Source organism: Dermochelys coriacea, chromosome 8, assembly GCF_009764565.3.
Source record: "Dermochelys coriacea isolate rDerCor1 chromosome 8, rDerCor1.pri.v4, whole genome shotgun sequence".
Lineage (NCBI taxonomy): Eukaryota > Metazoa > Chordata > Testudines > Dermochelyidae > Dermochelys > Dermochelys coriacea.
The window spans coordinates 66,291,202-66,306,470 of record NC_050075.1 but is presented as its reverse complement, the minus strand read 5'-3'; the positions used below and the strand labels follow the sequence as shown (position 1 = coordinate 66,306,470).

At 40.7% G+C, this 15,269-nt stretch overlaps 1 protein-coding gene across 9 annotated transcripts in view; it reads right to left on the bottom strand.

Annotated features, from left to right (window-relative positions):
• Nucleotides 1-15,269, bottom strand: part of CAMSAP2 (calmodulin regulated spectrin associated protein family member 2) — a 162,665-nt gene that overhangs the window by 79,911 nt on the left and 67,485 nt on the right. For all 9 annotated transcript variants that reach the window (XR_006273763.1, XM_038412793.2, XM_038412792.2 and 6 more), the window contains exons 3-4: nucleotides 5,092-5,253; nucleotides 3,403-3,486 (exon numbers count right to left, since the gene is read on the bottom strand). Coding sequence is in view for 8 of the 9 variants with exons in the window: in XM_038412793.2 (XP_038268721.1) it covers nucleotides 3,403-3,486; nucleotides 5,092-5,253 (246 nt within the window). In the remaining variant the exon portion in view is untranslated. The remainder of the gene's footprint in view (nucleotides 1-3,402; nucleotides 3,487-5,091; nucleotides 5,254-15,269) is intronic.

The window sequence follows — 15,269 nt, the reverse complement described above, 5'->3', positions numbered from 1 at the left end:
TTATAAAACTCAGGAAACACTTCAAGTGAATATAAATACACTGTAAAATGCTTTTATGTGAAACTTTTTAGGTACAAGCAATATTATGAAGCTCTGAACCTCATGATTAAAATTGCCAAAGCACTTCTATAAAGTGTGAAAAAGCTTTAGTTTTTCCATAAAGGGATTTATGGGTCTCATGAAACACATTTGGAAGATCATGTATTTAAACATTTATGAAAATCTAATTTGTGAGGTTTGTTTGTGAATCTATGTTAGCGTTCAAGCAATGTATTGTGGGTAGATTTATCTGTGTAACCTGTGCTAAAACTCTCATATTTAGGTGCAAGGTTTATTTTTCCAGAAGCTGATATAATTTTTCATAACAAATTGAGGCTTTAATATGTAATTAATATTTTAAACTCATTTTCCATATAATTTTACTGTAATTTCTCTTCATGCCTTTAAGTGTGCAGGATAGCACTTTAGAACAGCAAGTGTTGCAGTGTCCCCCAGCAATCTCTAAAAGGTTAAAAAAAATATTCAGGAGTATATTGGAGCCATAGAGCTTGCCTGCACTGATGTAAACACCTAACATAAAGGCATTTACACTGGGTAACATAATTTATACCGAAATACATCATGTTATGCTTGCGCTGGTTCAATGGTGTCTAAAATTCCAGTGTAGACAAGGCCTTAATTACAAAACCTTCCCGTTTCCCAATGAAGTATGACATTTGATAAATTGGTAAAGACAATTGGTAAAGAGTTTTGACGCATGTGACCGTTTGTTATTTTTTTGTACAGTGCCTACCACAATGGGGCATTCCATCATTGGATCCCTGAATGCTATCACAATGTAAATAATAAATAATAATAATAATAATAAATAAAATAAGCAACGTAAATAAATATAAAATATTTTATACAAAATATTATTTCCACCATGCACATTTATATGATCAAATCTGCAGACAACAGTAATCTTTAAATAGTTAACAGTAACACCAAATATTTCTCCTGGTAAGACAAATTTCTGTTTCTATACATCTTTTAGTCTGTTCATTATTTAAAAAATCTCAGCCACATTGGCCCCCCTCAGTATTTCAAGAAAGCTTAAGTTATACAGTCCCTCCTGCTATTTAATTTCCTTTTTGTGACTATAATGAAAGACAACAATACATACAAATATTTAGCTTGTTTTAACTCAATCTGATGAGTGAGCTTTTCTATGGCAAGGACATCCCATACTCTAGAGCAGGGGTAGGCAACCGTTGGCACGCGTGCCAAAGGCGGCACGTGAGCCGATTTTCAGTGGCACTCACACTGCCCGGGTCCTGGCCACCGGTCCGGGGGCCTCTGCATTTTAATTTTAAATGAAGCTTCTTAAACATTTTGAAAACCTTATTTACTTTATATACAACAATAGTTTAGTTCTATATCACAGACTTGTAGAAGGAGACCTTCTAAACACGTTAAAATGCATTACTGGCAGGCGAAAGCTTAAATTAGGGTGAATAAATAAAGACTCAGCACAGCACTTCTGAAAGGTGGCCGCCCCCTGCTCTAGAGCACTATGCAAAGAAAGCAGGGGGATGATTTAAGTCAAGATTAGATGTGCTACCAGGCTACTTTTACTGTTGTAAGAGATCTCTCAGTTGTAAGAGGTCTCTCTTTCATGGAGGCCTAATATCATTAAGTTGTATTATTTTTAGTAATTAGCCATAATTGTTCTCTAATTTTGGACCAGAAGCTATGAATAAGGGCACGATGATTATATGTTGATAAAAAGTTCCTTTTACTCCATATTCCCTCCAGCATTCTGTTCCTACTTTGAAAATATTGCATTTCAGTTAGCTAAGAGCATACCATTGGTAAAGAATCTTAAGCAGTTTTCCATACTGGTAATACAAATACGAGATGACTGACCTTTCTGCTACATTTTCAGCCATTTTTCCTATGCTATTTCCTATTAATATCTTTAATCCATTTGCTCATAAAACTTATACATTCCTGTATGTCAATTTCAATCAGTATTTTGTAGATGTCAGAAATTAATCCTTTATTATTTCATTGTTTTATTGCTATTGCTATAAATTTAAGTTGTTCTTGGGATAGGACCTTATTTGCAGATATTGATAAAACGTAAGTCAGCGGCAGTTACAATTATTTTTTACCTCATCAACAAGACCACCCTTTTAAAGCATGAAAAAGTCAAAGAATTTCTCTACCTGGCATATCTTACATTATTTGAATTAAAAAACAAACAAGAGCCCTTCTCTCATATGCCAGAAAATTTTCTGTGCAAAACGCTAATTTAATTTTACTATTTTTAAAAGCACATTTTCAATTTTTTAAAAACCAAATAATTCACACAGCTAGGCATCCTTATGCCTCCTTCAAAACAGGGTGGGAAGGAAAATTATCCCTTACATTAAAAGAGAATGCAGAGGAAAGTAGGGTTGGAGTTGTATGGTAACTATACTAGCCTCTTTTACGTCAATACCAAAGCAAGTCTAGGAATAAGATGAATCCTTCCCTCAATAATAAGTATTTCTCCACAGGGTGAATTGTGTCATTCAGAAGCAAGCTCCCAAACCAGCTTCCAGACTCTGGAATCCCACGTAATCCTTCCTTTGTACCATGAGTTTGACTAAGATGCTTTTTAACTGAGTCAGTGCCAGGAACATCAGGGAAAACTCCTGACAGAAAAAAGTATAGAATACCATGTATTTGACTGTATTTACGTTTAGGCTAGTAACCAACCATTATTATGGACTGTAACCAAAGTGATGCTTCTTGCTATTCCACACTATTTGAATCTTTCAAAAAAACCTACGTAATAAAAGGGCGATATCTAAAAGCTATGCCAAAAAGTACTTCTAAAAATGTATGTTGCTTTTTAAGAGTTAGATCTATTTGTAGCCTCTTTTTTTTTTTTTAAAGTAGTATTTATTATATACTGTTCTTAGGACTAATGTGTCATACATATATTGCCACAAAGATCTTTCCACATTGTCAAACTTTGCTTTGGCAAAAAGAACAGGAAATGCAAAGTATAAAACTCATTTTTAAAATGATTTAACTGAAGAAGTGAAACTTTCATAGCTTGTTGCAATTTTGAACTAAAAGCCTTCTCTCTTACTTTAACATACTGTACACCCTGCTCTCAGCAGACATATCAAGACTACAGCAGTGTTCATATGTGCTTGTTTTGGCTTGTTAAAAAGCAAAATGCTCCTAAGATCATCAGAAACATTGGGTGTTCGGTACTGAGCACCATTAGAGTGCTCAATTCAACTGTAGTGTTGGCTAGATTTAATAAAGAATTTACAAAGTAACTTTAGATGTTATACAGAAGTAAGTCTTGTTTACATATGTATGAGCATCCTCACAGTTACATATTTAAACTTGTACACCTACCTTTTGACCTCCTGGAGTTTCTACACTATGATGCTCCTTTAGTTTTTGTTCCTGTTCCATAATGTCTTTCAAATGTTCATTTACCTAAAGAGACAAATTTTTCAAATGACCTATTCTGTTTTTAAAAGAAGCAGTCCTCTGATTGGGTTTACAACTGAAACATGATAGTCAATACGATCAGGGTCTGTTAAAGCCAACCTAGGCCCCAAATCAAAGACACTAAATTGGACCCCCTGGCTGCAAGGCTCGAGATTCAGGGTATAACATTATCCAACCCCACCTCCCCCCAACCTCATCTGCCCCAAACTCCTAAGATGGTGGTGCTCTGTCCTAGAATCAGTGTATGTTTATGGAGAGAGTTAGGGCTCTATTCCCCAACTGGTGGGTCCCAAACCACCACTGAGTCAAGGGAAGATTCTGGACCCAGTGTAGAGGGGAGGCCCCAAAGGGCATTTGTGCACATGTGTGTGTGCTGGAGAGTGAGCCTGCCCCACCCACACTCATCCTGCAGTAGCGGCTCCTGTTCTACTGGACTGGGCCTGGCTTTCTGTGTTCCGAATATTACAACCTGGCAGAGGAGCAATGGGCCAAACCTAAGTGGTGCTATGATCCTATGCACCACATTGCAACACCCAGGGTAGGGAGCTGGGCCCAAACCCACAGGATAGGAGCTGCTGCAGCAGCACGAGTGTAAGGCAGGCTCACTTTCCATTCCTCCCTGTCCCATTCCCTCTTCCTCTCCACACCCACTCCCCCCCGGGTCTCCCTGCCTCAGCGGGCTGGCATTAGAGTCGCGATGCCAGGGTGGAGGGCGCTGCTGTGGTTGGTCTGTGCCCCCTCAGTGAGGCAAGGAGAAGGATGCTGGCCTATGATTTTGGGCTTTCCCACAATTCTGGACCCTGGGCAGATTGCAAAAAAAGACAAAATGCAGTTGCTGGGGTTCCTTAGTAAAAAGTTTGGGAATCCCTGATTTAGGGAATGCTGGGTTGAGGTTTCCAGTTAAATATGTTGAGGCGGAACCTGTGATATGCCCCAGCTATGACCGATATGGAAGGGAAAAATAATTTTTCAGGGGCTTCTAAATTATCATCATCATAGGACTCACTGAAAGCATGAAGAAATGTTCACTTCACATCAGACAAAACTGAAACAGAAATCTGGGCCCACCCGTACCAGCAAATCTGGCAATAGTGTGTGATCTGTTTCTGAATATGCTGGATGCTGATATGTACAATTTATTATAGGCTACTATTATATCTGAATATTTTGATTATTATGTAATAAGTAAACAGGTTGAAAACCTCATACTCAAGATATGCTTAGGTATAGCAGAGACCCCAGTTTCAAACTGAGTTTTGTTACACTAGAGAAAGCCAAGGATATCTACAGGTTCTGCTAAATGATTTATCAACAACTTTAGCACATCATCAAAATTCATCAGTAACTGGTCAGGTTTCATCTCTCTCTTACATTCTTTTCTTTCTCTCATACTATACACTGCAGTCAAAATTTTGATTTCAATAACATGTTTTAATTGATTATGAAAACTTACTTTTTTCTTATCCTTGCTAAAAGGACAATGAACATGCTATCTTAGATGAAGTCTGGAATACATATAATTTCCATTCGTGGCTGCTGAATCATGTTGATTGTCTTTTCAATCTAATCATACATTTGCTTTGTTCTTACCTTGTTTATCCAGTACATGACAGCATCCTCAATCTCATAGGGCAGGTCTATGGCTTGGAAGAAGGCAGAATACTGCTGAGCACATGCAATCACTTTTTCAACACTGACCATCTCTACAGTATATGCCATCATCAGGGTATCAATCATGGCCAAATGAGCACTCTACAAGAAAGAAGTTAAAGTTATTTTATAAAGAGACCATTTGTTTATTTTACAAAATTAAATGCTCTATTCTTTCTCTATTTTTCATTATATTTCCACCAGATGTCTATGCACCTACAAAACCACCAAAAAAAACCTAACCTCTACAAGAAGCCTGATAACTGACTGCCAGGTTTAGGCCAAAGGATAATGCTGGAAACATGCATAACAGTTTTAACAAGGACAGCAAAAAGCACAAGGACATATGCTTGAAAAAATATGCTTTTTAAAAAGTAAATGATCTTTACAACCAGATAATGAACATAGCAACAACAACAAAAATTATGAATGTGAGGTAAGATGTAAAAGCAATGAAAAAAAATAGGAATCCTCACTAAGTTTTAATGTCACCACAATTATACATGCAATCATTTTAAAGTTTGTTATATCCTTAATAAAATAAATACCCATAAGTAAAAAATCTGTTAATCAATTTTATCTGTACTGGAAAAGGGTAGAGCTGGACAATAAACTCACTTTGATTACCTCCAAAATACTGAATTTAGAAATGGAAATTTTATTTTTGTACGTGTTAAAATGTGTTTAAAATATCAAAAATACACAATTAAAATAAACCTTTCACTATAACTTAGTGCACTGTGAGAGAAAAGATTCAAGATGTCAGAAGAAAATTATAGTAGAAATATCAGTATATAGGTTACAATTAGGCTTAAACTTGAACATATGTGGACATAAACTAAAAGATAGCCTTCTGTGTTAATATGGAAGGGATCAATTTCTCCTCACTTTATGGGTTACAAGTTCAGAGAGTGGCAGTTTCATTATCAGTAACTATTAAAAAAACCATGCAAACAAACAAGAAAACTGCAGAGATTTTCATCCGACTCCTTTGATTAATGTGGAAGTTCTGGGAGTTGGTGGCAGCAGCGCTCAGAATAAAACAGATTAATTTATGACTTTTGTTGTAAAAAGACAGTAATCGTTTTCTAGAATTAGGACCGACATTTCTCGCAAACTGCAATAAATTCCAAATGATAATCTTTTTGCAGTATGCCACATTACGGTATATTAGATTTTGTATGATGTATGGTAAATTTTATTAAAAATACCATGGGGATCTGAAGCCCACACCCCTCCTGCGGCTTCCAAGTCAGAGCTTTAGCCCATCCCATAATTACAAAATGCTGTCTACCGAGATATTTTTAGAGTGCTAGCATGAGCCCTGATAGCCCAAGTCTGTAGATTAGATCTGGGAGGGTTGCTAAAGAGACCTTTCCTCAATGGCAGGGGTGGCAGATAACAAAGAGCCTTTTTCTGTGATGGAACACCAGCAGGAAGGTGCTGGGAGTTATGCACCCAGACCCAACTGAACAGCACCTAGTTATTGGGTCAGATTCCCAGCTGGAGGATATAAATCAAAGTCCCAACTCCATAAGGGGGCCGGGAACCAGGAGTGTGCTAAAAGTACACTTTTGTGGCTGCAGCAGAAGGCTGCAAGAGGGCAAGCAGGCCCTCCAGATCACCCTTCCCCCTGCTAGGTTAGGGAGGTGCAGAGTCTTCAGTTACCAAAGGCCAGAGGTGGCCCCACAGCCTCAGTCAAGAACAGGGCTGATGCTTTTGTTTTGTGCTGGAGAATAAACAAAGCCCTAGGGAAAGGGCTACAAATGTGTCTGTCTGTCCCAGGCTAGGGAGCTGATCCACCGGTTTACAACTGTATTTTAGAGTAATATCTCAGGATGAAAATGAAGATTCCGAGCACTCAGTACTGTTACCACTGTAACTAAATTCTACAGTGCAGCATTCATACAAACATTTCATGAAGCACAGCAGTTGATATCTTGACAACACTGATGAACAACAAGCCACAGAGAAAGATACTATGTAATATTTAAGAGCTATAGTTAGAGTAGCATATGTAAATCATTCCACATCTTATTATCATCTGTAGTATGAGAATGATGAATAAGTTTGCATTGTGCTGTTCTCTCCTCGTGTACTTACTGCCTACTTCCTCAGATGAACATTTATATTATTTTCACACCAAAAGCATTATGTGTTTACAGTAACAGTGGCAGAAGAATATTTCTTTTCAATGCAAACACTACAAACCTAGAACTTCATGTTATTAAAATATTAATATCCAGACCAACTACACTCACATGCTTTATCCCTCAAATGTCATGGCTAGGGCCCTACCAAATTCACAGTCCATTTTAACAAACTTCATGGTCACAGGATTTTAAAAGTTCTAAATTTCATTATTTCAGATATTTAAATGTAAAATTTCAGTGTTGTAATTGTAGGGGCCCTGACCCAAAAAGGAGTTGTGGGGGGTTTACAGTATCTCTACTCTTACTTCTGTGCTGCTGCCTGCAGAGCTGGGAGTTCAGTTGTGAAGGTTGGGAGTTGGGAGTCCAGTTGTGAAGGCAGAGCGCTGCCTGCAGCAGCACAGAAGTAAGGATGGTATGGTATGGTATTGCCACCCTTACTTCTGCGCTGCTGCCTGCAGGGCTGGGCCCTCGGTCAGCAGCCACCACTCTCCAGCTGCCCAGCTCTGAAGGCAGCGCAGAATACAATACCATGACCCCCCAAAAATAACCTTGCAATCCCTACCCCTGCAACTCCCTTTTGGGTCAGGACCCCCAATTTGAGAAATGCTGGTCTCCCCGGTGACATCTGTGTAGTATAGGGTAAAAGCACACAAAAGACCAGATTTCATGGTCTGTGACACATTCTTCATGGCCGTGAATTTGGTAGAACCATAGTCATGGCTGAGAGAGAGAAATATTCATTTTTCACGTCCAAAATGCACTTCACTTCCAATATAGAATCACCACCGATGTACATGCCCAGCAGCTCAAAATCATACCCAAACACACAGCCATAACTCCAACCTCAGCAAGATAAATTTATATTACTGACAGTCCTGTGCCAGAAAAGTCTGCTATTACTAATCACTAGTGAGTGGGGCTTCTCTGGGCTGTACCCATAAAAGGCTGAACTTGTGCCCTGCTGGATCAGTGTGCCAGCCTGGCTTCGGTTTCACCAGCTGGGGTAAGGACAGCAGCTCTACTTCTGAATATTTTGTGCCAGCTCTGGGATTTAGGGGAATGGCACACAGTGGCTCCTCCTTGGTGTCTCCTCCAAGACTGGAGGCAAGAGGAATGTCCATCAGCCCCACCAACCCCAAAGACTTAAAAATTACATTGAGTTAGAACACAATCTTAAGGAGTCATGTTAAACAAGACATTAAAATACAACTTTGCCTTCAGTATAAACAGGGATTATTATATTTAACATCACATCAGCCAGTCACAGGAAACCCCGGGGTCTAATCGGGTTCAGACATGACCAGCTGACAAGATACATAAACATATAAGGTGACAGTCCCTGATGCAAAGTTTTTCTAAAGTGTTTGCCTAGGGGATGGAGGGGCAGGGGTCAGCTGAGAGCCAGAGCTGAGGGTCAACGATGGGCTACAGGGAGGAAAGGAATCCAAGCAAAGAGCCAAGAAGCAGTTGAGCTCTGCAGGGAGCAAAAGCTGTTTTACTATTGTTAAGGCTACAATTTTGTCATGGATATTTTCAGAAAAAGTCAGGGACAGGTCACAGGCAATAAACAAAAAATCATGGAAGCTGAGACCTGTCCCCGACTTTTACTAAAAACATCTCTGACAAAATGGGGAGGGAGACGGGTCCAGCACCCTGTCCGCCCCTGAGAGCTGCAGGGACCCCCTTGCCCAGTGGGTGCAATGGGTCCCCCTGCTGCCCTGTGGGGCTGGAGCTGGGGGGTGTCCCCCCACCACCCTGGGGAGCTGCGGGGGGACCCCTGCCGCAGCCACTGAACAGCTCCGGAGTCCCTCTGCCACCGTGGGAGCTGCGGTGCGGTGGGGGCGTGGAGGAGAAGTATCCTCACCTGCAGCCACTGAGCAGCTCTGGGATCCCTCTGACACCTCCAGCTCGGAGTTGCAGGGGGCTCTGCCTGCTCGTGGCAGCTGAGCAGCGGTGGTGGCTGGGCAGCTCAGGGGTCACCGCTGCTGGTGGCGACTGGTCAGTTGTGCGGGGTCCCCTACCCGCACCTCCCCGCAGAGGCTGAGCTGCTGCGGGGTCCTGCATTGCTGACAGTGACTTCCACGACCTCCGTGACATAATCTTAGCCTTAACTATTGTTCTTTTAATAGACCTGCTATGGCTATCAAGAAACCATCTTGCTGCTGCAGCTGGACATTTTTCCTGTAAAACTAGTTGTTCCCAATTTCCTCAGATATCAGCTGGTGAACTATCTCAATCTCCAGCCCACAGGTACTGGATGGATGACCCAGTCTTTGGGCTGGCTGTTGTGTGAAGAGATGGAGACTCACCAGACTCTGCAGGAGGAATGCCAGCTCCGGCATACTCTGTGTTCAATACTAGGACTCTGTCCTGACAAGTCAAAGCAGGTCCATCAGCTGGAGGAGGGAAGCGCTAATGTTTCCCAGCCCTTTCCTACCTGCAGTTTCTAGCTGCTCATAAGCACCCTCCCTGCCTGTTCTGCTCCATGCAGTTTAGCAAAGTACAGCAAAATTAAATAAAATGCCATGACTATTTTGATTATTTATTTGTTTTTAACTGCACAAAATTACCATCGTAATAAATTTAGGCTTCTAATAATTCAGTTACATTTTATGTATAGTTTTAAGAAACACATGCACACAGATTTAATTCAGGTTGTTTTCTGACCTGTAATTTGGTTGAGTTCTCAACATAAATTTACAGTTCCCTCAATTAAAATTATTTATCTCTCATATTTTCAGTGTTTCTAATATATTAAGCAATTGACAGCTCATTAACAAACAAATTAAGGGAAACAGAAATAGAAGGGTTGATCTACAGAGAATACCATGCAATACCAAGTCCAAGATTAATAACATCCTTTACTTACACTGACAACAATCCATATTGCAACATTCTTCTGTTACATTAGCTACCAAATACAAATGTATTCAATTTCTTGAAAGCAAACAGCAAATATTCTTTTCTTTTAACCCAAAACTGGATTCCCAAAAAGGTTAATTGCTTAACAAAAAATAACCACCATCATCTCCTTAAGATCCTGAGAAACCAAGTCTATCAACTTCTCAGTTTCCTACAAGAGTGAGGTTGGTCTACACTACTAAGTTTTGTTGACCTAAATCAACCTGTTTTGACTTAGCCCTGGTCTACACTACAGTTAGGTCAACGTAAGGCAGCTCACATCAACCTAACTCTAAGAGTTAATTAGGCCATGTCTACATTAGTGAGCTTACAGCAGCACAGCTGTGCTGCTGTAAGACCTCTTTTGCAGCTGCTCTATGTCCCACGCAAGCACAGATGAAGGGGAAAGGAGCTCAGGTTAATTTATAGATTAATTTATTCCCTACTTGTATTATTGTTTCCCTTTTTGGCGCCTGAATCCTCCCCTTCTCCCCCAACCTTTCTTCTCTATTTAAAAATGGCACCCATGCTTGGAGAACAAAGAAATGGACTTCTGATTCCTCAGTTTACTTTTAAAGCCAGCACTGGGAATACAATTAAAATTGTGCATTCTGCATTAGTAATGAGAATTGCACTAAGCCGTGCAGGGTCCATGCTTCTGCCAGAGAGATGTTGGCAACTGAAATGTGGTATGCAGGACTGTGGGGAATTTTTTAAATTACATTAAAATTATGGGGTGGAATAAGCACTATGGAACTTGACACTTAGTTCCCAGAAATCCCTGGGCAAATTACTGGTATCCTACAAAGCACTCAAATGTCCCACAAGGGCTTTGCACTGGACAGCAATGTGGGGCATGCTGTGATACCTACCCATGCTTCACCGCATTTTCTAATCAATGCAACAACTTGTGGTGAGGACGTACAGCACCAGCTCAAGCACCAAAGGTGACATACAAAAGTCCATGGCTGTAAGCCAATATAAGTTAAATCGACTAGACTTTGTATTGTAGACACAGTGAAACCAACTTTCCCATAAGGAGTCATTTTTGGGTTGATAAAAAGCATAGCAATTTTCACCCATAACGATAATTTTTAAAAAGCTGCAAGTAACCAAAACCAGATGTGTAACATAGATCTTATGTAATCCTAGAGGATTCACTAAATCCAAAATTTGCTGCTTATAAACAAAAAATTTAAAAATCAACGTTTTTGTTGTGCCCTTAAAATTAATCCTGGGATTATAGAGTCAAGCTATATTCTTTCCTTTTCATGCATCAGCAGCAGTAATAAAAGCTCTTTAGGTTAAATTAGGCCTTCAGTTATATCTGTGCCAATCCATTGCCTCCACTGGGTTTACAAGCATAACAAATTGCAGTTATGTTGATGTACAAGACTGTTGATGTACAAGTTCTGTTGATGTACAAGACTGAACAGAATGAATGTCCATCTCTCCCAGGTGTGTCGGCTCTACAGAGGTAAGAGGAGGAAAATATAGGGGAAAAAATCAGTTTTGTCATGTAAATCACCAGCTCTGACTGAATATGCACAGAGAAGATCTCTGAGTCAAAAGGTACCTTTTTTACCTAGTAATTTTTAGCAACTGAGTTGTTCTTCCTCCGAAGAGTCAGCAGGAAATGGAAACTGATGATATTCCTAATCTAGAGATGCTGTACAAAGCAGGAATCTCATAACACTTAAATCCATAACAGCTCACTAGAATGAGTTGACAAAAGAACCAAGGAATGAATTAGAGGATTAGGCCCACAGCTTGTTTTGAGATTTTTTTCCCAGGGAAAAAAACAGATTTCAATCTTTGAAAATGAAACACTGTCAATGTTCCACACTATTCTAAAACATACTATAAACAGAAATAAGCTAGAAGACAATTCACACAGCTAGCTTTTTTTGTGCTTCACCCTAGCCTAGTGCCTCAAAGCACTTAAGACTTGCACCATTGTCTAGCCATTCCAAAAGAAAGACAGGAGGTAATGGAGGTGGTTTAATTAGGCTGAAACTTTATTCACTTAAAATATCTGCGAGTGTTCGGCAATAAATTGTACAGTGCAGGTCATTACAAATCCTTAATTATTTCTACATAATCCCCAGCCTGGTCCCAGCCACCCCAATATTGGGACTCTGCTGCTCTCCCCTTGTATGATGATTTAACAGGCTAAAAAGGAGGGAGGTCAGCTTCCCACTACTATTCCAGATGTAGAAGTCCCAAACACTATTTCCTCAGCTCCCTTAAAGCAGCAGTTTTCTAACTGTGGGTCGCAACCCAGGACTGGGTCATGGAATGTAAGGCACTGGGTGGCAGTGGCTCTGGTCAGCACTGCTAACCAGCCGGTTAAAAGTCCTGTCAGCGGTGCTGCCCGGTTAAGGCAGGCTAGTCCCTACCTTTTCTAAGACCGTGCTGCACCCTGGAAGCAGCCAGCAGCAGGTCTGGCTCCTAGGCAGGGGGGTCATGGGGTTCCACATGCTGCCTCTGCCTTGAGCACCAGATCCGCAATCCCATTGGCCAGGAACCAGCCAATGGGAGCTGTGGGGGGAGGCAGTGCCTGCGGGCAAGAGCTTCACGGAGTCACTGGCATGCCTCCACGTAGGAGCCGGACCTGCTGCTGGCTGCTTCCAGGGTGCAGCACGGTCCGCAGTGCCAGGAAAGGCAGGAAGCCTGTCTTAGCACCGCCGCTGACTGGAAGCTGCCCAAGGTAAGCCCGTGCGCCAACTCTGTGCCCCAATCCTGTGTCCCAGCCTTAAGACCCCCCCCAAATCCAGAGCCCCTTCCTGCACCCCAAGCCCCTAATCCCTGGCCCCACCCCAGAGCCTGCACCTCCAGCCCAGAGCCCTGTCCCCTCTCCCACACCCTAACCCTCTGCTTCAGCCTGAGCCCCTCCCACACCCAAAACCCCTTATCCCCAGCTCCATTGGGTCATGGGCATCAACAATTTTCAACTGGGTCACCAGAAAAAAAAGTTTGAAAACCACTGCCTTAAGGGATACTTTCCTTCAAATCCTTTCCCAATCCATTTTATCCAATAACTATATTATTTCCATAACAAGTACCTGCACTGGCCATCTGCCATAAATTATACCCAGTAAACTGCGACACTATCACCTAACCCCCATGCTCCACCCCACCAGATCTCAAACCTGCTGTGGAGAAGGCAGAAAACACCCACCCTATCTCAGCCAATAAGGTGATGAGAGAATTTTTTTCCAAGCCCCCAAGGAAAAAGCACGACAAGCATGATCACCACAGAGGATTATGAAGGGATCTAGCCCTTTTTTGGATCCTGTGGGTGGGTGTTACGAGCATAACCCATATAAAAGAGGGCTTCTCTGGCACTACACAGGGCATAATACCCTCCCACTCTTCCAGTCAGTTGGAAAGGCAGTGTATTCTCCTCTGACCTCATCCAGCTGCTTCCCGCTCGTCCCTGGCTGTCAGGGTAAACTTTCCCTCTGCTACCAGTTACACAGGGAGCCATTAAAAGGGAAAGAATCCCTTTTCTTCTGGCCAGGCAGCCAGAGACCAATCACATACAGTTAAGACCATAAGAAGGGCCATGCCAGGTCACACCAATGGCCCACTGAGCCCAATATCCTGTCTCCAAGACTGGCCAGTACCAGAGCTTCAGGAGGATCGTACAGAATGGGGCAGCTGGAGTGATCCACTCCATCTTTCTCTTCTGGCAGTCAGAGGTTTAGAGTCACCTCAATCATGGGTTGCATCCCTTACTGTCGTGGCTAACAGTCATTGATGAACCTATCCCCCATGAACTTATCTAGTTCTTTTTTGAACCCCATTATACTTTTGGCCCCCACAACATCCTGTGGCAATGAGTTCCACAGGTTAACTGTGCATTGTGTGAAAAAGTATTTCCTTTTGTTTGTATTAAACTTGCTGCCTACTAATTTCATTGGGTGACCCCTGGTTTTGTAGTGTGTATTTTCTATTCAATTTTCCCACTCCATTCATGATTTTATAGACCTCTCTCATAGTCCCCCCCTTAGTTCTCTTTTTTCTAAGCTTAATAGCCCTACTCTTTGTAGTGTCTCTAGGTATGGAAGCTTTTTCATACCCTTGATCATCTTTGTTGCCCTTCTCTGAACTTTTCTAGTCCACTACAGTAGTTACTCATATTGTAAAACTCGGTAGTTTTGTAGATTTAAGTTCAGATACTTTATTAAAAATGTTAATTTATGAACTGAACACCTTAACACCTACTGTTTATAATGTAAAATCTAACTATGCATAAAAATTCATGAAGTGCTTATCACTGTAGTAGCTAAGTGCTAGCAAAACATAACAGATGAGTGTCATGCTGACTGAGATTAGTGCTTCGTTTAGTCCAATATCCTTTTTCTGACAATGGCAAATAACAGATGCTTCACAGGAAGATGCAAGAAACCCCCATTATAGATTATGTAAAAATGGAAAAGGAAAATTTCTTCCTAACCCCAGACATTCATTGGTTGGCTTATACCTGGAAGCATAAAGTTTTAAAATGCCTTTAGGATAATTTATATAGCTGCAAATTTTCTCCTAGTCATAGAAATGCAAAATCGTTTTAATTTTAAATTGAGCACTTTGCCTCAGTTATATCTTATGGCAAGGAGTTTCTCACATTAAATTATGCATTATATAAAAATGTATTTCCTTTTATCATTTTACATATTTTGTGTTTCCTTGTTATTGGCTGTTCGCTCATCATGTATGTTATCAGAAAGGGTAAACAGGAGCCCAGATTGACCTTTACTATACCATTTATTATTTTAATCTCTCTTTCAAGTCCCACTTTACTCACCTATGTCACACATACTGTAGTACACATGCTATCAAGAGTAAATAACATTAAAATATTTCTTTATAAAACAGATTACTCACATGTGCTGTTGTCATTCTTAAAACAAATGTGACAAGAATATATCACAGACTAACTATTTGAAAAATGTAAATGTTTCTAAATATCATGTTTTCAGTTGTTAGAAGTACAAAACAAACAAACCAATTATTTTTATTAATATTTTGAACTTTTCCCCTTAAGAAACAGCTGAATAT